This window comes from Rhinoderma darwinii, chromosome 3, assembly GCF_050947455.1.
Source record: "Rhinoderma darwinii isolate aRhiDar2 chromosome 3, aRhiDar2.hap1, whole genome shotgun sequence".
Classification (NCBI taxonomy): Eukaryota; Metazoa; Chordata; class Amphibia; order Anura; family Rhinodermatidae; genus Rhinoderma; species Rhinoderma darwinii.
The window spans coordinates 181,768,199-181,792,421 of record NC_134689.1 but is presented as its reverse complement, the minus strand read 5'-3'; the positions used below and the strand labels follow the sequence as shown (position 1 = coordinate 181,792,421).

At 46.1% G+C, this 24,223-nt stretch overlaps 1 protein-coding gene across 1 annotated transcript in view; it reads right to left on the bottom strand.

Annotated features, from left to right (window-relative positions):
* Window positions 1–18,254, bottom strand: part of TES (testin LIM domain protein) — a 56,296-nt gene extending 38,042 nt beyond the window's left edge. Inside the window, exon 1 of the mRNA XM_075857117.1 lies at window positions 18,090–18,254. Within this exon, the coding sequence (XP_075713232.1) occupies window positions 18,090–18,116 (27 nt within the window). The 5' untranslated portion in view covers window positions 18,117–18,254. The remainder of the gene's footprint in view (window positions 1–18,089) is intronic.
* Window positions 18,255–24,223: the final 5,969 nt, after the last annotated feature.

Here is a 24,223-nt window from a genome sequence, read left to right as displayed (position 1 = left end):
ATACTCCGCGTGAACAGGGCCTTACCATTCTTCCCTCTACTCATCCAAATTAGGCCTCATTCACGCGACAGGTTTAATCATTTTTTTAACGGCCGTCACACAGCTGCATTAACATTCTATATTATTACAGTAGATCTCTGCCTCAACAAGGTTGCCTACCCCTAGTTTTGATCCTCTGATATTATACTCCTAAATTAATACTTGTCTGATGGTTACCATTGGAACATTTGCTAAAATGGTGCATCTATTTATTATGTGCAAAGTGTTAGATGTAGCGCTGGTCATTTGTCAGGAAGGATGAAACGAACGCTGTAAATCACTGCACTTATCTGTAAGCAGAGCTGAAAAGAATAGCAGGGGTAAATAAAAGACGCACAGCCAACACAGCAGGAAGGTTATTAGTGGCATGGTTTTCCTTAATAGTCTTAAGATATACAAGCAAGAGTATAAAGCCAAGTACTTTATATGGCGTTCCCAGTTCCCTTATATCAAAATCATTGACGTACCAAATCATCTTTTTAGAAACTGAAGACCTCATTTAAAAAGCCAAACACCCTTAAGAAATTTGAATTAAGAATTTTTAGGTAATAAGTACAGTAAAAAATAGTGTAGTACCGTGTTAGCCAGAAACAACATGCAATGTTAAATACTTCTGTGTCAAAAAAGACAAAAAGTACTGTAGGTATGATACCTAGTATTGGCTAACCAAAAAAATTATCATACCTACTATACTTCTGTCTTTGTTGACACAAAAGTATTTAAAGTGTAGCTAAAGGTTCGACAAACTTCTGATATATCATAGTGACATGTCAGAAGTTTGGATTGGTGGGGGTCCGAGCATGGAGACCCCCACCAATCGCTAGATCTAAGCAGCTGAAGAGTTCGTGTGAACGCTCAGCCGCTTCGTGTCTGTTTGGCTTTTTCCGGAAATAAATGTATCGGTGTATGGACTCATTAGAAAGTCTGAGCCCGTACTCCGATACATCGGCTTTCCGGAAAAAGCCGAACAGACACAAAGCGGCTGAGCGCTGCAGCTGCTTAGTTCTAGCGATTGGTGGAGGTCTCAGTGCTCGGACCCCCAACAATACAAACTAGGTAATAAGTAAAAATTGGGAAAACCGCAGAGAATGCCGCCCGAGAAACATCATAAAATTTTGGTGCATTGTTTTCCGCAGCAGAGATTCCGCAGCTGTACTCAGAGCTAGCCCAGCCTCCTGGAATGAAGTTGCAGTCCATGTGACCGCTGCGGCCTTTGAATGGCTGCAGCAGTCACATGGCATAAAACATCATCCTAAGAGGCTGGACTGCGCTCAGAACAGAGGATCGCGTCGCGATGATAACGGCCGGGCTGTAAGTATCAACCTTTCTATTATTTTTAAGGGAAAAAAAGCATTTTATTTAGGACTTGCATTTTTTGCGGCGGTATCACCGCTTTTCCACCGCAAAAAGACATAACATTTGCCGCTTTGTTGCAGGTTTTTCTTCCCCATTGAATTCAATAGGGAAAACCTGCAACAGAAGGGCAGCGATTCTGAAGTATAAACGGACATGCTGCAGATTTAAAAACCGCACTAGTCAATTTATGAATGTTTCAATTTGTTCAAATCTTGTCCACTCTGCTGCTACGGTAATAAGCTGCAGATTTTCCGCAATGAAATCTATCGGGGAAAATCTGCAGTGTTTACACTACGTGTGTCCCTACCCTAAAGGAGGTCCCTAGAGGCCCCAGTTGTCAGACATGGGATGTAGATCCTACCCATATATAACCAGTCATGAGAAGTATGGAACCACTTAAAAGGGGGAAAAAATTAAAATACTAGTGAGCAGAAAATAATATAACACAACTGATTTAGGACCTCTGTATGTATTGAAACCACTTGAATAAGGAATATCTGTGTCACTGGCACATGTAAATAGGGCTGGCACATCATGACTGGACTTTGATCTATAATCCGCACATTACACTGTACATCCTTGCATTATTGCCACTTTATTTTTAACTTCTTTTTTCTTGTAAATTGGTAATTAACTCCCATCCCGCCACAGCCATTTTTCATTTTCCCTTCAAAAATCATGGGTTTTTCATTTTTTTGTCATAGGCGTATAAAGCTATGGCAGCATTTAACCCCTTCCTGCCGCAGCCATTTTTCGGATTTTCACTTTGGTTTTTTTCTCCCCATCTTCCATAAGCCGTAACTTTTTTATTTTTCTATCAATATTGCCGTATGAGGGCTTGTTTTTAGCGGGACAAGTTGTAGATTTTCTCGCACCATTTATTGTGCCATATAATGTAGTGGTAAACTAGGAAAAAAAACGGATTTCTCAATCTTTTGGGGGTTTTTGTTTACGGCATTCATCGTGCGGTAAAAACGTTACGTTAACTTTATTCTGCGGGTCGTTACGATTACAGCGATACCAAATTTATAGGTTTTGTTTATGTTTTACTACTTTTACAAAGAAAAAACTGATAGTTAATAATAAAATTTGAGTTGTCGCAATAATCTGAGAGCCATAACTTTTTAATTTTTCGGTCAATTTAGCGGTGTGAGGGCTTATTTTTGCGGGGCGAGCTGTAGTTTCTATTGGTACCATTTTGGAGTGCATCAGACTTTTTGATTACTTTTGATACCACTTTATGAAGTGACCACAGAACAGAAAATCTGACTTTTTAATTTTTTTTATGGCGTTTAACGTGACAAAATAATGATATATTGTAATAGTTCAGACTTTTCCGGACGCGTCGATACCAGTTATGTTAATGTTTACATTGTGCTTGAGTTAGGCCCCACGCACACGACAGTATTTTTAATCAGTAATTCCGGAATGTAATTACTGACTCATTTATTTCTATTGGCCACCTTTCAGTATTTTTACTGACACGTGTCCGTGCTGAAAAAATTATAGAACCTGTCCTATTCATAAAAGTCTATGGGAGCTTCCATAAATACAGACGGCTACAGATGTGCATCAGTATACCGCCCGTGTTTACAGAAGCGTTGCTATGCAACATGCCGATGACATAATTTGCATTCTCCCTTTTTTTACGGATCAGTATATACGGATGGAATACAGATGAAATACCATTCCGTATATACAGGTTAAATAAAGATGCCTACGGATCCGTATTTACTGACAGTATTTCGGGATAGATGAAAATACGGTCGTGTTCCATGGGGCCTAAGGCTGTGTTCACACGAGCATGTTACGTCCGTAATGGACTAAATGTATTTCGGCCGGAAGTCCCGGACCGAACACAGTGCAGGGAGCCGGACTCCTAGCATCATAGTTATGTACGACGCTAGGAGTCCCTGCCTCTCCGTGGAACTACTGTCCCGTACTGAAAACATGATTACAGTACGGGACAGTTGTCCCGCAGCGAGGCAGGGACTCCTAGCATCGTACCTAACTATGATGCTAGGAGCCCGGCTCTCTGCAGTGTGTTCGGTCCGGGACTTGCGGCCGAAATACGTTCCGTCCATTACGGACGTAACATGCTCGTGTGAACCCAGCCTAAGAATGGGAAAAGGTTTGTTTTTTTAACTTTCAATTTTTTTTTAATTTATTAAAAAAACAACAACTTTATTTTACTGTTTTTTACTTGTCCCCCTAGGGGACTTGAACTAGCGATCGTTGGGTTGCTTGCACGATATACTGCAATACTAATGTATTAAAGTATATGTGATTCTGCCGGGCATAGGAGTACAGAGATGGCCTTCATCAGGCACCAGGCTGCCATGCCAACCAACGCACCCCCCGAGGGGTGGGCGTTGGAATGTTACAGGGGGTCGCCTTAGTTTCCAGTGATTTAAATGCCGCGATGTCTATTGACCTCGGCATTTAACGGGTTAAACTAAAAAGGATTGCGCTCGAGCAGGTTCCCGCTCGTTACCCGGAAGTGTCGGCTGTAATATACAGCCAACACACTTGTCCTATGGAGCAGGCTCAGCCCATTAGCCCGCTCCATACTCCCGCACCTGACGCGCGCTGCAAGCCCCAGGGAACCGACCAATGTCCCAAATATATAGTAGTCAAAAATTAGGCAACACTCCAATGATTCAAGTGAAAAAAGATAGGTACTTTATTTCCCTGTGCGGCGTTTCAGCTCTTTCCTCTAGAGCCTTTTTCAAGCTGTGAAGATGTATGTATATGTATACCAGGGATACCAGGGTCCCAACTATACAGCAGTCAAAAAACAGGCAGCACTCCGTAGTATGTGAAAAAATGAGGGTACTTTATTGCCCCATGTGCACATGGGGCAATAAAGTATCCTTATTTTTTCACATACTACGAAGTGCTGCCTGTTTTTTGACTGATCTATATATATTTAGCGGATGTCGCGGAGGGGTTAATGTACCATTTAAAGTACTGGGTAACTAGAAACATTTCTTCTCTGCGCTGAAAAAAAGCGACATTTTAACTTTATTCTGTGGGTCAATACGATTTATACAATTTTTTTTATGAAGTACTAGTTTTATAATAGAAACAGTTTTCTTTAACAGGTTCCCGACCGCTGGCCGTAAATATACGGCCAGCGGCCAGGGTCTCTAAAGTCCGGCGTATAGTATATATACGGCCGCACTTCAGAGACTGTGCACGCGCGATCGCGTGCACACAGCTCTATGCCCTGGCTGTTGCTAACAGCCATGGGCACTGGGCAGAATGTCAGGGGTCAATCTTTTGGCCCCTGAACATGTGATCGCTGTGACAACCAATCACAGCGATCACATGCATTTCTGCATAGAAAACAGTGTGCACGCGATCGCGTGCACACAGCCCTGTGCCCTCGCTGTTACCAACAGCTCTGGGCACTGGGCAGAGTATCAGGGACCAATCTGATGGTCCCTGATCATGTGGTCGCTGTGAAAACCTATCACAGCGACCACATTTGTTTTATTTTGACTTTTCTGGCAGTAAATCTCCTGCCTCTTTTCTTCTCCTCAAACATTGTTTCAGTTTGAGGAGAAGAAGAGACTCGGGAGAATTGCTGCCAGAAGAATACAGTGAAAAAAAATACAGTTACACTAAAACATTCTCTGTATAGATAGATTTCTATCTATCTATACAATCTATCTATCCATCTATCTTTTTTTCTATCTATCTACCTTTCTTTCTTTTATTCTATTAGAATAGGCAGGTAGGGAGTATATAATTATATATATATCCACATATATATAATATATATAGCAATAGCGGTTTATTTTTTTGTTAGCGGTAGTGTAGATATATATAGCAGTTAGTTTGTGTGTTTTATAAAAAAAAAAAAAAAAAAAAAAAATTTGTTTAGTTAGTGTTAGTGTTAGTTACGTTATGGCGAGGAAGTTGTTTAGCGCCGAGGAGGCATACGCCATGCTGTGGTCTGAGTCGGAGACCGCATCAGAGATGGCGTCCGAGATGGAACCTGTTTTAGGTAGTGACGATGACAGCGTCACTTCAGGTTCATCTTCAGGGGACGTTGTCCCTGATGCAGTCGAAACTGCAGAACATGAAAGTGCAGGGCCAAGTAGCGCTGTAGCACGGGACAGCCTAGTCCCTCCAGTCCAGGCTCTTGTATGGGCACCTGCCCCATCTTTTGGGCCTAGAATCCACGGATTTACGGCCACTCCTGGCATAACCGTGGACAATACAAATTTTGTCCAAATGGATTACTTCCATTTATTTATAACGGACGACATCCTAAATCAGATTGTCCACGAAACAAATTTATATGCCACGCAATATATAAGGCAGAAACCTTCATCCACCCATGCCAGAGATTGGACGCCCACCAATTTGCAGGAATTAAAAAATTTTTTGGGGCTCACCCTAAATATGGGTATTGTCAAAAAGCCCTCCATTAGGTCTTACTGGTCAACAAGACCCGCCCAAGCCACCCCAGTATATTCTGCAGTAATGCCCAGGTCTCGTTATGAGACAATAATGAGGTTCCTCCACTTCAATGACAACGCACAGGCCCCCCCAAGTACCGATGCAAACCGGGATCGGTTGTTCAAAATAAGACCGCTAATAAATTCCCTGAATAATTTATTTCTGCAACTCTACACCCCTGAGCAGAATGTAAGTGTGGACGAATCCCTCCTCAACTTTCATGGCAGACTTAGCTTTCGCCAATATCTACCTTCAAAAAGGGCAAGATATGGCGTTAAGCTCTACAAATTGTGTGAAAGCGGGTCAGGATATACCACCGCCTTCAGGATTTATGAAGGGCGGGACCGCACAATAAATGTTCCTGGATGCCCCCCTGATCTTTCCACCAGCAGTAAGATCGTGTGGGAGATAATGCAGCCTCTGCTTCACAAGGGGTACCACCTGTACTGTGATAATTTTTATTCCAGTGTGCCCCTGTTTAGGCATTTGCATGCTGCAAGGACTGGGGCATATGGTACCATGCGCAAAAACCGAATTGGTTTTCCACAGCAATTAGTGGGGAAGCGCATGGTAAAGGGGGACTCCTGTGCTTATGCATCTGAGGAATTGCTGGCGGTCAAGTTCAGGGATCGCAAAGATGTGTATGTGCTAAGCACGATTCATACCGCAGGAACAGTGGCAGTGAGGGAAAGAGGGGCAACATCGGACAAGCACAAACCAGTGAGCGTGTCCGAATATAACAAGTACATGGGGGGGGTGGATTTAAGCGACCAGGTTTTACAGCCCTATTTAGTAAAACGCAAAACTAAAACCTGGTACAAAAAGGTGGCCATTTATTTGTTACAGGTGGCCATCCACAACTCATTTGTGCTCTATAAAAAAAACAGAGGCAGAGACACATACCTGGATTTCCAGGAGAAAATTATTGAAGGCCTCATTTTTGATGTTCAGGACACCCGAGAATGCCCCCAGTCTGAGGATGTCACGCGACTGACTGAAAGACACTTCGTCAGTCGGATTCCCCCAACAGCAACCAGAAGCAACCCCCAGAAAAAGTGCCGCATCTGCAGAAAAGACGGGCACCGCAAAGATTCCCGATATTTCTGTCCCTCATGTCCCTCGCAACCAGGCCTGTGCATTGAGCCATGTTTTAAAAAATACCACACTGTTCTGAATTATTAGATTTTAGTTAATTTGTTGAAAATATATTTGCCCTACATTACGTTTTTATTTTTCCCCTGATTTTACTCCAAGGGTGAGGGAGGGAATGGGTGGGGGGTGGATGTCATGTTTGATGTTTTCTAAAGTTCATCTGCTGGAGAGCTCCATTTGCATTAACCTGAAATTTCTTATTTTAGAAAACCCCAAAAAATAAATTCCCATTATACCGCTAGATGAATATTTTGGGATCTCTGCTTCAAGAGCAGATATTTTGGAAGTGTTATAGAAACTCTGTTGAGTTTTGTAAAACTAGCTTTGAAAAAAAGCGATTTGTGAAATAATCTTCTATCGTCCGCCCTCCTACATCTCTATGTGATAAATAAGGCCACATATTTGGTATCCCCATGCACGGGAGAAGTGGCAGAATGTGAACGGAGATTAATTTTGACCGTGGTCTATACCGTGTGTGAAAAATGCTGGTATAAACTGACGCATTTGCTAAAAAATTGCTAATTTTATTTTGATCCATCTTATTCAAGAAACTTTCAGAAGAAAACGGGACTGTCTAAAAATATGATAAACCCCTTGAAGGAAACCTTGTGGGGTCTACTTGTGTGAATGAAGTAATTTATGGGGTGTTTCTAATCTTTCAGCAGCATTAGGCCCCCCAGAAAACAGTATGCTGCTATAAAATCAAGTGCAGAATTCCTGGACCGAAAAGGCCAAAAAGCCTCCTTTTATGCCAAGCCCTGGCACATGCCCGTGAATAAAGCACACATATTTGGTATCCCCATGCACGGGAGAAGTGGAAGAATGTGAAATGCGATGAATTTTGTCCGTGGTCCATTTTGTGTGTGAAAAAGCTAGCATAAACTGGCGCAATTGTTAAAAAAAAAAGGTAATTTTATTTTGTTCCATCTTATTCAAGAAACTTTCAGAAGAAAACTGGACTGTCTAAAAATATGATAAACCCCTTGAAGGAAACCTTGTGGGGTCTACTTGTGTGAATTAAGTCATTTATGGGGTGATTCTAATGTTTCAGCAGCATTACACCCCCCAGAAAACAGTATGCTGCTATAAAATCAAATGCAAAATTCCTGGACCAAAAAGCCTCCTTTTATGCCAAGCCCTGGCACATGCCCGCACAGCGAATAAGGCACACATATTTGGTATCCCCATGCACGGGAGAAGTGGAAGAACGTGAAAGGAGATGAATTTTGGCCGTGGTCTATACCGTGTGTGAAAAATACTAGCCTAAACTGACGCATTTGCTAAAAAAGTGCTGATTTTATTTTGTTCCATCTTATTCAAGAAACTTTCAGAAGAAAACTGGACTTGCTAAAAATATGATAAACCCCTTGAAGGAAACCTTGTGGGGTCTACTTGTGCGAATGAAGTCATTTATGGGGTGATTCTAATGTTTCAGCAGCATTAGGCCCCCCAGAAAACAGTATGCGGCTCTAAAATCAAATGCAAAATTCCTAGACCGAAAAGGCCAAAAAGCCTCCTTTTATGCCAAGCCCTGGCACATGCCCCCCCATTGAATAAGGCACACATATTTGGTATCCCCATGCACGGGAGAAGTGGAAGAACGTGAAAGGAGATGAATTTTGTCCGTGGTCTATACCGTGTGTGAAAAATACTAGCCTAAACTGACGCATTTGCTAAAAAAGTGCTGATTTTATTTTGTTCCATCTTATTCAAGAAACTTTCAGAAGATAACTGGACTTGCTAAAAATATGATAAACCCCTTGAAGGAAACCTTGTGGGGTCTACTTGTGTGAATGAAGTCATTTATGGGGTGTTTCTAATGTTTCAGCAGCATTAGGCCCCCCAGAAAACAGTATGCGGCTCTAAAATCAAATGCAAAATTCCTAGACCGAAAAGGCCAAAAAGCCTCCTTTTATGCCAAGCCCTGGCACATGCCCGCACAGTGAATAAGGCACACATATTTGGTATCCCCATGCACGGGAGAAGTGGAAGAACGTGAAAGGAGATGAATTTTGTCCGTGGTCTATACCGTGTGTGAAAAATACTAGCCTAAACTGACGCATTTGCTAAAAAAGTGCTGATTTTATTTTGTTCCATCTTATTCAAGAAACTTTCAGAAGAAAACTGGACTTGCTAAAAATATGATAAACCCCTTGAAGGAAACCTTGTGGGGTCTACTTGTGTGAATGAAGTCATTTATGGGGTGTTTCTAATGTTTCAGCAGCATTAGGCCCCCCAGAAAACAGTATGCGGCTCTAAAATCAAATGCAAAATTCCTGGACCGAAAATGCCAAAAAGCCTCCTTTTATGCCAAGCCCTGGCACATGCCCGCACAGCGAATAAGGCACACATATTTGGTATCCCCATGCACGGGAGAAGTGGAAGAACGTGAAAGGAGATGAATTTTGGCCGTGGTCTATACCGTGTGTGAAAAATACTAGCCTAAACTGACGCATTTGCTAAAAAAGTGCTGATTTTATTTTGTTCCATCTTATTCAAGAAACTTTCAGAAGAAAACTGGACTTGCTAAAAATATGATAAACCCCTTGAAGGAAACCTTGTGGGGTCTACTTGTGCGAATGAAGTCATTTATGGGGTGATTCTAATGTTTCAGCAGCATTACACCCCCCAGAAAACAGTATGCGGCTCTAAAATCAAATGCAAAATTCCTGGACCGAAAAGGCCAAAAAGCCTCCTTTTATGCCAAGCCCTGGCACATGCCCGCACAGCGAATAAGGCACACATATTTGGTATCCCCATGCACGGGAGAAGTGGAAGAACGTGAAAGGAGATGAATTTTGTCCGTGGTCTATACCGTGTGTGAAAAATACTAGCCTAAACTGACGCATTTGCTAAAAAAGTGCTGATTTTATTTTGTTCCATCTTATTCAAGAAACTTTCAGAAGATAACTGGACTTGCTAAAAATATGATAAACCCCTTGAAGGAAACCTTGTGGGGTCTACTTGTGTGAATGAAGTCATTTATGGGGTGTTTCTAATGTTTCAGCAGCATTAGGCCCCCCAGAAAACAGTATGCGGCTATAAAATCAAATGCAAAATTCCTGGACCGAAAAGGCCAAAAAGCCTCCTTTTATGCCAAGCCCTGGCACATGCCCGCACAGTGAATAAGGCTCACATATTTGGTATCCCCATGCACGGGAGAAGTGGAAGAATGTGAAAGGAGATGAATTTTGGCCGTGGTCTATACCGTGTGTGAAAAATACTAGCCTAAACTGACGCATTTGCTAAAAAAGTGCTGATTTTATTTTGTTCCATCTTATTCAAGAAACTTTCAGAAGAAAACTGGACTTGCTAAAAATATGATAAACCCCTTGAAGGAAACCTTGTGGGGTCTACTTGTGTGAATGAAGTCATTTATGGGGTGTTTCTAATGTTTCAGCAGCATTAGGCCCCCCAGAAAACAGTATGCGGCTCTAAAATCAAATGCAAAATTCCTGGACCGAAAATGCCAAAAAGCCTCCTTTTATGCCAAGCCCTGGCACATGCCCGCACAGCGAATAAGGCACACATATTTGGTATCCCCATGCACGGGAGAAGTGGAAGAACGTGAAAGGAGATGAATTTTGGCCGTGGTCTATACCGTGTGTGAAAAATACTAGCCTAAACTGACGCATTTGCTAAAAAAGTGCTGATTTTATTTTGTTCCATCTTATTCAAGAAACTTTCAGAAGAAAACTGGACTTGCTAAAAATATGATAAACCCCTTGAAGGAAACCTTGTGGGGTCTACTTGTGCGAATGAAGTCATTTATGGGGTGATTCTAATGTTTCAGCAGCATTACACCCCCCAGAAAACAGTATGCGGCTCTAAAATCAAATGCAAAATTCCTGGACCGAAAAGGCCAAAAAGCCTCCTTTTATGCCAAGCCCTGGCACATGCCCGCACAGCGAATAAGGCACACATATTTGGTATCCCCATGCACGGGAGAAGTGGAAGAACGTGAAAGGAGATGAATTTTGTCCGTGGTCTATACCGTGTGTGAAAAATACTAGCCTAAACTGACGCATTTGCTAAAAAAGTGCTGATTTTATTTTGTTCCATCTTATTCAAGAAACTTTCAGAAGATAACTGGACTTGCTAAAAATATGATAAACCCCTTGAAGGAAACCTTGTGGGGTCTACTTGTGTGAATGAAGTCATTTATGGGGTGTTTCTAATGTTTCAGCAGCATTAGGCCCCCCAGAAAACAGTATGCGGCTATAAAATCAAATGCAAAATTCCTGGACCGAAAAGGCCAAAAAGCCTCCTTTTATGCCAAGCCCTGGCACATGCCCGCACAGTGAATAAGGCTCACATATTTGGTATCCCCATGCACGGGAGAAGTGGAAGAATGTGAAAGGAGATTAATTTTGGCCGTGGTTCATACCGTGTGTGAAAAATGCTAGCATAAACCGACGCAATTGTTAAATTCTTGCATTTTTTTCCAATTTTGCCCACTTTAGTGAAAAAAAAAAAAATGATATATACTGACAAATGCCACTAAAACAAAGCCCTATCTGTCCTTTAAAAAGAGTGTAAAATTCAAAGATGAACTTTATTCACCTGCTGAGTTATAGTCATGTAAAGAAGCGCATAGCAAAATTGTGAAATTTGCTCTGGTCATTTAGCTGTAAAACAGCCTAGTCCTTAACCGGTTAAAAAATAGTTTTGTGTCGCCATATTCTGAGAGCTTTAACTTATTTTTCTGTCGATGGGGTGGTGTGAGGGCTTGTCTTTTGCAGGGCGAGGTATAGATTTTATTTGTAACATTTGCTTACATACGTCTTTTTAATCCCTTTTTATTACAATTTAGTAAAATATTTGAGAGAAGCTTTATTTTTACGTTTAACATGTGGGATAAATAGCGCTCTGCCCAGGACTCTGCTCTGGGGAAGACCCTGACATCGCGTGTCCATATATGGACAGCGATGTCAGGAAATTCCACAGAGTCCTGGAGCAGAGCCTATACTAGCAGCTCTGTGTCCCGCGGAGGACAGCCTCAGGGGCCGCATGCGGCCTGCGTGCTTGAGACCCCTGCTGCAAAGGCTATAATAAAACCCTATTTTGAACATTTAACTCTGGTTATACATGCTTGGTAAAGAGTGCTCATTTTACTTTATTAAAAGGCAAATAACTACTTACTATACTTTCACATTTATACAACACAACAGAGAATGTTCATTTCTAACTGCTTTAGCTTTTGATTTACATTTGTTTCACTTCTGGAACGGTTACAAGAAAGGTCATCAATTAGGCCATGTGTCCATAAACAATATGCTCAATTCAAAACAACCACAGATAGACAAGACGGTGATGGAAAAATATTTTGTAGTCAAGACAACATTGATATTCCTATTTATGGAAATCAGAAGTGATCTCCCACCATTAACCAGTTAGCGACCGCTCATAGTTGTTTTTACAGCGGCCACTAACAGGCTTTATTCTGATGCAATTGCCTTTTTACGGCATTGCATTAGAATACTATAGCGCTGCCTGGAGGAGGGAAATCTCCGGTAGCTGAGGGCTTGGAGCACTGACTGGGGACCGTTGTTTACGGTCCCTAAAGCAGAGATTGCCAGTATTCAACGAATACCGGCGATCACCGTTATAATGCTGTAACAAGTGAAAATAAGATTTTTATCTCCTCTCACAATAAATGTTTGGTGAGAGGAGATAAAAAATAAATAAAATAAAACTTAATATTAGGCCTCCGCTGCCACCACCCCTGCCGGGAAAAAAATGGCACATGCATGCGCTGTATGTGTAAGTCACAGTCTGCTTGTAAATAGTAACTGATCAGGGACCGTTAATCATATGGTCCCTGTGATAGGCCTATCACAGTCACATATTTAGTAAATACAGCACAGGATTTGTGCGGTTTTCTCTCTCTCTCCCGTGATCATTATTTTTGCTGATTACGCTGTTATAATAGCGGTTATTAGCTGCAGTTTACTGTAATTTTTTTGCTTTTTTGTTAGTTATAAAAAAATAAAAAAGGAAAGAACACAAATAAAAAGTTGGTGTAGCGAAAAACGAATCCCAGAAAGTTCACGGTGGAGAAGGCATACACCTTGCTGTGCTCCAACGTTTCAGGCAGCGATACAGACACTGTATCAGAAACAGAACTTGTGTGTCGCTTTCGGAATTGCCACTGCACCCCCAGCCCTATGGTGGTGGACGTAGCTGTCACAGTTGAAGCGTCAGGAGAAGGGCCTAGTAATGCAGTCCCTCCCGCAATGTGGGATCCTGCAGTTTCTTTTTTCCCCCAAATTTCGCCATACATAGCCACTCCAGGCATCAACACGGATGTCTAAAATTTTACCCCCTATGACTAAGTTGTTCATAGGCGATCAGGTCCTGGAACTAATTGTCCAGCAGACAAATATATATGGCAGGCAATTTGTGACCCAAAATCCCAGGTCTTGCTATGCCGGAGCATGGATCCCCACAACAGTCTCGGAGATTAAACATTTTTGGGGAATTACCCTAAACATGGGGTAAAGTCTTCCACCCGGTCCTACTGGGCTACCGGCGCTATCCACAGCACCCATTTTTGCAGCAGTTATGGCCCGAACACGATATGAAACTATAATGCACTTCTGACAATTCCAAAACCACACCCCCCCCCCCCCCCCCAAAGAAGGGACCCAGGCCATGATCGCCTCAACAAATGGAGACCCACTTATCTCCCTCCTAAGAGAGTCATTTTTAAGCGTCTACACACCAGGCCAAAAATTACCTGTAGACGAGTCTCTTATGGACTTCAAGGGCCGTCTATCCTTTCGGCAATTTATCCACTCCAGAAGAGCCCGATACAGTGTGAAACATTATAAGGTGTGCAAATGCACAAAAGGCTACACCTGTGGGGGTTTTTATTTATTAGGGGACCGCCACCTTAATCCCCCAGGCTGCCCAGAGGATATTGGCATTAGTGGGAAAATAGTCTGGGAACTCATGATGCCATTCCTACAGAAAGGGTACCATGTGTATACGGACAACTGTTACACCAGAGTCCTCCTTTTGTGGAGTTCACATTAATTTCCCATATTGTCCCGGATAAGTTGAACTATTCATTCTACCCATAATCTCGCTGTAAGGCCTCATTTACACGAGCGTATTATACGCGCGTGCGACGCGCGTGCTTTTCACGCGTGTCGTACGCACCTATAATAGTCTATGGGGCTGTTTAGACGATGCGTGAATTTTGCGCAGAGTGAGCGCGTTGCGTAAAACTCACGACATGTTCTATATTCTTGCGTTTTTCACGCAACACGCACCCATTGACTTCAATGGGTGCGTGAAAACAACGCATGCCACACTGACGGTCCTGCGTTGCATGCGCGAAAATCACGCAAGAGCTGTCAAAAGGATGAATGTAAACAGAAAAGCACCACGTGCTTTTCTGGTTACAAACATCCAAACGGAGTGTCAAATTAGAGATGAGCGCACCGAACTTCACCGGGTTCGGCCGAACTCGTTTTAACCGAACCCGGCAAAAAATGTTCGGGTACGCGACGTCAGGAGACAGTCACTGCCCACGGTGCTGAAAGACTTAAACTGTTTCAGCACCATGGACAGTGACTTTCGATCACAATATACATATACGTGTAAAAAAAAAAAGAAGTTCTGACTTACCGATAACTCCCGGCTTCTTCCTCCAGTCCGACCTCCCGGGATGACAATTCAGGCCAAGTGACAGCTGCAGCCAATCACAGGCCAAGCACAGGCTGCAGCCAATCACAGGCTGCAGCGGTCTCATGGCCTGCCGCGTCATCCTGGGAGGTGGGGCCGGATGACAAGAGAGGGACGCGTCACCAAGGCAACGGCCGGGAGACCGGACTGGAGGAAGCAGGCAGTTCATGGTAAGTGTGAACGTCTTTTTTTTTATTCACAGGTTGGTGTAGATTGTGATCGGCATTCACTGTCGAGGGTGCTGAAAGAGTTACTGCCGATCAGTTAGCTCTTTCAGCACCTTGGACAGTGACGGGCGTCGACTACCTCATCTCTATGATGGCGGCTGCGCGAAAATCACGCAGCCGCGCATCATACACGGATGACACACGGAGCTGTCAATTGCCTTTTGCGTACGCAAAACGCAGCGTTTTTTTGCGTGCGCAAAACGCACACGCTCGTGTAAATGAGGCCTCAGGCCCAGTGCACACGACCATGGCTGTAATCACTGATTACGGGCACGGCTGGCCACCCGCATTTTGCGGGCCGTGCTCCCATTATCAGGTATGGGAGCACGGTCCGTAAATCAACAAACAGGACACGTGCTATCTTTTGCGGAGCCTTTCTAAGGCACGGACACCTTCCGGTAAATATATATGGGAAGGTGTCCGTGGGCAATACAACTGAATGCAAAATCAAATCTGCACTCATTTAAAGCTAAAACCAGAATTGGATCCAGGAGAGAAGAAACTTTAAGTCCTCCATTCATATATTTCTTCTGTTTAGGTTCCAATGTTCCTAGTTTTGGCTTAAAAAAAATACACGCAAATTTTGCATCAAATCTGCTCTGTGTGAACAAGGCCGAAGTCCCATACTTCGGACCGTCTATATTGCAGACAAAATCCTGTACAGACTCTCTCAAGCAAACACAGAGTAGGCTCAGTTCACACAATGTTTGCAGGGTTGTCATCCTCCACGTCAGTAATTTCTGGACAACTGAGCTAAAAATCATGGACAGGCCAAAATTGTTATGGACACATTACAAAATCACTTTGCTATGAGTGACTCATCAATCACAGCTCCGCTTGTAGCTTTCCCCCGCTAACTTAGCGATTGGTGAACGAACTCACTCAACCACCCCCACCACCGCTCTGCCTGACGTCACTCATATTTATGAGCAGGAGGAGGGTAGACGGAGCCAAGTGAATGACGCGGCAGCGGCAGTCCGAGTGAGGTCGGTGACGGCCGGAGTCACCTGAACTCACTGGTCCACTCCCACTGAGACCGTAATTCACTTGGCTCCGTCCACCCTCTACTCTTCCCTTGTTTACACTGCGCATGTACATTTTGGCACATGCAACGTTTCGGGAATGGAGACTAAATCACAGACTGTGTTTTTTTCTGCCGGGCACTACAGACGGCAGAAAAAAAAAACAAAATTGTGCGGACGGTCTGTAAATTTACGGATGGTTGGCAACCCTGGATGTTTGTGGTGCATGTTTGCTCATACACCACAAACATTCTGGGAACAGAGCCTTAGGCCCCATGTACACGAACGTGTTTTTGCGGCCGCAATTCCCCCGAAAATCCACGGGAGAATTGCAGCCCCATTCTTTTCTATGGGGCCATGCACACGACCGTAGTTTTTACGGTCCGTGCATGGCCCGGGAACTCTCACCACAGAAAGAACGGGCATGTCCTATTACATCTTCTGCGGTCCGGGCTCATTGAAAACAATGACGGCGGCCATGTGCATGTCCCGCAATTTGCGGGCGGCCCGCGGCTGACAGTCCGCAGCCGGCCGACCCGAAAATCACGGCCGTGCACACTGCTACGGTCGTGTGCATGAGGCCTTAGGTCTTTTTCACACAACAGATTTTTACCAGTAAAAATTATGTCATGTGCTGTGCAGATATTACATGGCAGAAATCCGACGCTGATCCTCACATTTCTACCGCGGTTTGGCAGTTTACAGCTGCGTTTTTCGCACACAGATTATCCCCATTCAGTGGTGATAATCTGAGTGTGCCGTGAGATGCTGTATTCGTGGAAAAACACGGAAACTACATCAGGAAGTGACAGGTCAGTTTGCACTCACGACATGTCCTATATTTGTGCGCTGGGTGCGTGAAGGGGTCAATGGATGCGTGAAAAGGTCACATGGAAGCACTTCCGTGCGAACTGGCTGTTTCACGCAACGGCTGTCAAACTCTGAATGTAAACAGAAAAGCACCACGTGCTTTTCTGTTTACAAACATCCAAATGGAGTGTCATAATGATGGCGGCTGCGCAAAAATGTCAAATTTCTGGGCACAATTCCGATCAGGTTACCTGCTCTCAGGAAATATACAGGGTTTGGGGGTTCACTTACTATTGAAGGCGGCTAATCCCTTATTTTTAGTTGTTAAGAAGAGATTTGTGGTCTTTTCGGTTCTGGTGACCTTGTGATATGTGACATAGGCGAGTGGTCTGCACCAACTCGAAACATCATGAACTTTCATTTTTAGGAGTTATGCATCTAAAATTGCGAATACGTCAGACTTTTAGCCCCAAAAAGGTTTTATTCATTTTTTTAAACTATTATTTTTTTTTTTTTATAAATTATTCTTTGATGCAAAATTGCATGAAGACGGTCGTGAGTGTAAAGCGCCGGGTGGCAGATTGCCTACTTTTAGAAAAGATAAAGCGGGTATATTAGGATTCAATTTTATAATTCAGGTTTTATTTGTACAAAAAAATAAAATAGTCTCTACTTTCAATTTATTGAAACCCCTTGCAGTGAAAGGGTTAAAGTTGATCATGGTTTGCTGATATGACTAATAGAATGGCTGAGGCGTTACCTTATCTTTGTAAGCAAAACGTCTGAGACTCAGACGTTATTCACTGACTAAAAAACACCCACAAATTTTCCACTAAAGATCTATTAGAGTTATTGATGGGCAAACTGAGGTAGAGCTTGTGCCAGTCCCAGAACTGAACATTAGAGACATTTATCACGAGTCCTGAGACTTTTAGGGTGTATTCACACACTGCAGATTTGTTGCAGAAATTTCTGCGACTTTCCCACTTATCTGAATATGGGGGGGGGGGGGGGGTGGCAAGAGGGAGTCAAAATCAATGCCGAAACATCCCTGTATGAGGAAATATTCAGTTGTAGAAATTTCTGCAACAAATCTGCCGTATGTGAATATAGCTTGGCATTGTTCCAGTCAGTCTTTATACTTCGTGCCCATGACATAACTGGTAAATGTTACACAGCACTCTGTGGTTTGACTCTTAACATTTGTCCTGTACCTGAACTACCACCTAAGCTCAGCGCTCACATTGCAGGAAACGAGCCATTTCCGCACTACATGACATTCACACAAGCCGATAAAAGACGCAGGAAGAGCTGCTCTCACCTTCTTTACTTTGTTTTCTAGATCCATTGCTCTGCCGCTCCTTCCCTGTCAGCTCTATGAATGACTGTGTAGAAGTTGCCGGGGCTCCTCTCACATTCACCGCTGCCTCATTGGACCCACACTGCGGGATGCTCCTAGGCTAAAGGACCTTTGATGACACCATGACCATGTGACCAGTAACATGTGTGGGAGGAGTCAGACTCCTGGCTGTGCTGCTGGAGAAGTTTCATGTAGTTTCCTCTTGAGAATGTGAAACTTCCCTCATGTAATAGAAATGTGTGTGGACACCTCCTAAGTTATTCAGCGGTCAAAGAGGAACTAAAATATCATCTGCTTATCAACATTTTTGTATCAAATCATAAAATAATATGCAATGTGGGGTCTAATATGCAATAAGAATCCAAGCTGACACTTTCAGGAGAATTATAGTATTTAAGTTAATGCAAATTATTTATCAGCTTCAAAAGTGGGACATTTAATGAGCAGAGAGGGATAAGGGACTTGGGTCAAAAGTAGGGACTGTCCCTTTAAAAGAAGGACACAGGATGTATGGATGTGTGTGCTTTATGGAGCTCTAAAAAACACATCAACTGCACAGCTCTGCGCTGTATTCGTTACACACAAACCTCTGCGCTGTATTCGTTATACACACACACACACACACCTCTGCGCTGTATTCGTTACACACACACACACCTCTGCGCTGTATTCGTTACATACATACACAGCCCTGCACTGTGTTCGTTACACACACACACACAGCTCTGCGCTGTATTCGTTATACACACACACACACACACACACACAGCTCTGCGCTGTATTCGTTACATACATACACAGCCCTGCACTGTGTTCGTTACACACACACACACAGCTCTGCGCTGTATTCGTTATACACACACACACACACACAGCTCTGCGCTGTATTCGTTACACACACACACAGCTCTGCGGCATGTGCACTGCACACGTACATGTCCAGTTATTGCTCAGAACGTGCACAATGCAGTGCTGTTTGTATTCGTAATGCGCACGGAGTAGTGTTTTGTGTTGGTTGATGACGCCCTTTGGGCAGAGCTGTGTGAGGGGGTTGAAACACATGGTACTAGGTGTGTAGTTGGGGTGCGGTTGTGTGTGTAAAGTCTACAGTGGAGAGCTGTGTGTGTAAAGAAGAGGCTGGACGCAGCCGCAGGGTTAAGGGAAGCCGGCATGACCGTCCTGGTAGGGAAAGGGTTAATGAGGTGAGGGAAAGTTGAAAGGAGCTGAAGGAGGGACGGGGAGGAGTTAAGGGGGACGGGGGGGGCCGTTACTGCGCTTCCCGCTGTTTCTCGGCATTGAGCCGGAAGCAGCGGGAGGAGTAACATAGAATAAGCAAGCTCCCCGTTGCCCGTGCTTTTAGTGATGGCAGAAGCCCTCTTGTTAGAGCGGCTGCGTGCCGCTGCTGTGCACCACGGTCCCGGATGGCTAGAGGAGACCGTGGCTGCCATAACGAGGATCCCGGACGCCGTTTCGCCACGCCGGGCACGGCGTTCGGGGTCTGTTAAAAAGGACAGGGTCCCCTCCCCCGGCCCCCTTACAAGCATGGCTATGGCGGCGGGGGGGGAGTCGGCAACAACCGCTCCTGCGCTGGGCAGGCAGAGAGCGGTGCCAGGGGTGACGGCGACGCAGGCTGGGTCGACCCGTCCCTCTCGGCGGTCCCGACCTCCAGAGCGCCTCAGTCCGGAGGTAGTCCCGCGGACACGGCGTCGCAGAGGGAGCCCGATCCCGGACGCTGCAGGCCAGGCAGCTGGGAGGACCGCCCCTTCCCAGGCCCTGCGTCCTGGCAGGAATCCCAGGCCGCGACGGGGTCCGGCGGTAAGCAGGGAGTCGCAGGCTGGGCTCCCTGTCACCCCTCCCCCATCAGATGGAAGATTTGGAGGACAAGGTACGGCCGCCCCGCATGGTGATGTTCCGGCCAGGGGGCAGGCTTCGTCAGGATCGTCTAGACGGACGCCTAGAGCTGCAGCGACGTCGAGGCAACAGGTCAGGTCGGAAGTCTGGGTCCCGGCGGTCGGGCGGCAGGTTGCCGGCCCATCGGTCAGCGCGTCCTCATCCCCGTTCCGAAGATGTCGTTGGGAGGGACAGTCGTCGGCGAGAGAAGAACTGGAGGAAGGTGAACTGGACGTGTATCGTCGTGGTCAGGATGGTCCGGCTGACGGGAACACAGCGCCTGTGCAGCCCGGTGAGTGTATAACTCCATCATTGTCTTATCCAGCGATTTTTATGTCGGGTGTCGGCGGGGGGGCTGCTAGCATTGCATCGGGGGCCGGTAGTGGCGCGGGCGGACGCGACGGAGCGGGTTTGGCAGATTTAGTGGGTTGCTTACGGGAGCTGGTGGGGCGCCTGGATAGGGCCGCGGCGCCGGTAGTAACGGAAGTGTCTCCTGCGATAGTTTGGGAAGGCCCCAGGGACGTGGGATCGTTACAGGCGCGTCCTGCGGTGGCGGTTAGAGAGGCGGTCGCGGTGTCGGTACAGACCGAGGCACAGAAGGACGGCGATCGAGTGCGTATGGACGATCGTGCTCGGGGGGAGGTGTATGTTTGTTTTGAGGGTCCGTTGGGGGCGCATTTAAAGCAGGAGGTGCGTGATCGGATCTGGAAAGACGAATACGTTGAAATTTTTTCTCTCTTGCCACTGGCTAAATTTAATTTGGATAAGAGCAAGCGGGATGAGAGTAAAAAGGACGAGGAGGAACGGCGGCGGTATAGGCTGATCCCGCAGACGTTCGTTAATTGGTCGCAGGCGTTCGCCATATTGGCTAGTGTGATAGGGGAAAAGGCGCCGGAGAATTGTTCGGCGCTGTTTTGTTATTTTGATGCCATTGGGGAGGCTCATAGGGCGTATGGGGGTCAGGCGTGGCTGCGATATGATGAGCAATTCCGTCAGCGGAAGGCGGTTCGGCCGGCGATTCGGTGGGACCAGAAGGATATTGCTCTCTGGTTACGGGTTACGGCTCCGGTTAGGCAGTCCTTTCCCGGGAGCGGTGGCCAGGGAGGCCAGTCTAGTCAGAGTGGACAAAGCGGCGGGGGAAAGGCGGGGTTTTGCTGGCAATTTAATGAAGGTCAGTGCAAGTTCGGGGCCACGTGCAAGTTCAAGCACGTGTGCTCCGAGTGTAATGGTGCATCACACGGGGCGGCAAAATGTCTGCGAAAAAAGAGGTCAGGGAACCAGCACGGGGCTGGTCAAGGGGGTGTCGCCGGTGAGGGTGGAAAGGATGGCCCCTTATCTAAATGAGTATCCGGATAGGGCGGCAGCTAAGTTGCTTTATGAAGGGTTTCGTGTTGGGTTTGTTATTCCTCCACCTCCTTATGAGGTTCCGGTTACGCGGAGGAATTTAAAATCGGCTTACTTGCATGCGGAAGTCGTGTCGGAAAAGTTGTTAAAAGAAGTTTCGTTGGGTCGCATGTCGGGGCCATTTGTTGAGTCGCCGGTAAAAGATTTAGTTGTGTCCCCTTTGGGTATTGTCCCTAAACGCGAGCCCGGAAAGTTTCGTTTGATTCAACATTTATCGTATCCCAAAGGTTCGTCGGTAAATGACGGGATTGATCACGAGTTGTGTTCCGTAGTTTATACCTCATTCGATAAGGCGGTGGGGTTAGTGCGGGCTGCGGGTCCTGGGGCGCTGCTAGCAAAAACTGACATCGAGGCGGCGTTCAGGTTGTTGCCGGTTCATCCAGAAAGCCAACGGCTGTTGGGTTGTTTTTGGAATGGGGCTTTTTACGTGGATCGGTGCCTTCCGATGGGGTGTTCCCTTTCTTGTGCATACTTCGAGGCGTTTAGTAGCTTCGTGGAGTGGGTAACGAGGGGAGCATCCGGGGTCGACTCGTTGATCCATTACTTAGATGATTTTTTGTGCGTTGGCCCGGGGGGTTCGCCGGTTTGCGGCAATTTGCTTCATGCTCTACAGAAGGTGGCGAGGGATTTTGGGATTCCTTTGGCGCCGGAAAAAACGGAGGGCCCGGTAGCGACGATTTGTTTTTTGGGAATCGAAATAGACTCGGTGGCAATGGAGTGTCGTCTCCCGGCGGATAAGTTGGGTGCTTTGAGGCTGGAGGTTCGACGGGCTTGTAGAAGGAAGAAAATGTCGCTGAGGGAGCTTCAGTCGCTGCTGGGGAAGTTGAATTTCGCCTGCCGGATTATGCCGATGGGAAGGGTGTTTGGTAGAAGGTTGGCGGCGGCAACGGCGGGAGTGCGTGCGCCGCATCATTTTGTGCGGCTCAAGGAGGAGCACCGAGCTGATCTTCAGGTTTGGGATGACTTCTTGGGCCAGTACAATGGTCGCTCGCTATGGATGGCCCCAGCGCAGGATACGAGTGATTTGAATATTTTCACGGATGCGGCTGGGGCGGGTGGCTTTGGAGCTTACGGGGGAGGTCCGTGGTGCGCAGGTCAATGGCCGGCTAGCTGGGTGTCCAGTGGACTCACGCGGAATCTGGCCCTGCTCGAGCTGTTTCCCATCGTGGTGGCGGCTACCATTTGGGGGGACAGGCTCAGGGATAAGAAGGTCCGTTTTTACTGCGACAACATGGGGGTGGTGCTGGCCATTAATAACATCACGGCGTCCTCTCCTCCGGTAGTTCAATTGTTGCGACATTTAGTGTTGGTGTGTTTGTCGTTGAACGCGTGGGTGGTGGCGGTGCATGTCCCGGGTGTACGGAATTGTATTGCTGATGCTCTTTCTCGCTCGCAGTGGGACCGGTTTCGGCAATTGGCCCCGGGAGCGGAACGTCTCGGTTTGGTTTGTCCGGAGCATCTTTGGGATCTGGTATCGGTCCCGTAGAGCAGCTGTTACAAAGGTCTTTGGCGCGCACGACGTGGAGTGCTTATGCTGCTTGTTGGAGGCAGTGGGAGGAGTGGGTAAGAGAGTTGGGTGACGTCAATACGGATAGAGACAGGTTGGTGGCACTTTTGTATTGGTTAGGGGATGCATGGGAGGCGGGGTTTTCAGTAGCGAAGGTGAACCGGTTCATATCTGCGGTGGCGTTTGGGCTTAAGTTGCGGGGCTTGCGGGATGTATCGAAGGAATTTCTGGTATCGCAGGCTTTGAAGGGGTTGCGCAGAGGTAGGGTGGAGGCGGATAGTAGAAGGCCGGTGTCGTTTGCTTTGCTTGGCTCGTTGGGCGGTTCATTAGCATCGGTATGTCGTTCTTCAGATGAAATGGATCTGTTTCGGTTGGCTTTTTCGTTAGCGTTCTTCGGAGCATTTAGAATAGGTGAGTTGGTGTCGCCAAGTACTAAACAGGCAGGGGGGCTGAGATCTGGGGAGGTGAGCCTTTTTGCAGATCGGCTGGAGGTATGGTTGCGTAGATCTAAAACTGACCAAGTAGGGAAGGGAAAACTGATAGTTTGGTTCGCTCTCCCGGGGTCGGTCATGTGCCCAGTGGAGTGCATGCGGGGTTTTACGGGAAACAGGGGGTCTCCAGATTTGCCTTTGTTACGTCATGTGGACGGGTCGTTTTTGTCCAGGTTTCAGTTTGGAGCTGTATTTAAAAAATGTTTGACGGCGGTGGGGGTTGCGGCAGGCTCATATTCATCTCATTCCTTCCGGATTGGCGCAGCAACGGAAGCGGGGCGCTGGGGGTTGGATGATGAGGGGGTGAGGCGTATTGGTCGTTGGGAGTCTAAAAGGTTTAAGTCATATGTCCGCCCCCATATGTTGTAATTTTGTTGTTTATGCTTGAAAATGTTATATGGTGGTGCCTAACTGTGTTTTCCGTTTCAGATTCGCCTCCTTGTCTGGTGTGGTTGATGGGTCATTCGTACGTGCACTGGGGGGCTTTGAGGGCGGACGTCCGCCCGGATGGTCGCCAGTTGCGCATTCCGCGACAGGATGCGGTTGTGCATTGGCTGGGTTTTAGAGGTATGTCGTGGAACAGGGTGTTGGCGGAATTCCAGACATATGTGCGGCTTGATAGGGTTCCGGAGGTTTTAGTGTTGCACGTGGGTGGGAATGACTTAGGAGTCCGCCCTTTTCGTGAGTTGGTGCGGGATATCAAACATGATATGTTGTGTTTGTGGGTATCTTATCCCAAGTTGGTGGTAGTGTGGTCGGACATAGTCCCAAGAAAGCATTGGCGGTTAGCTAGATCGGTGGAG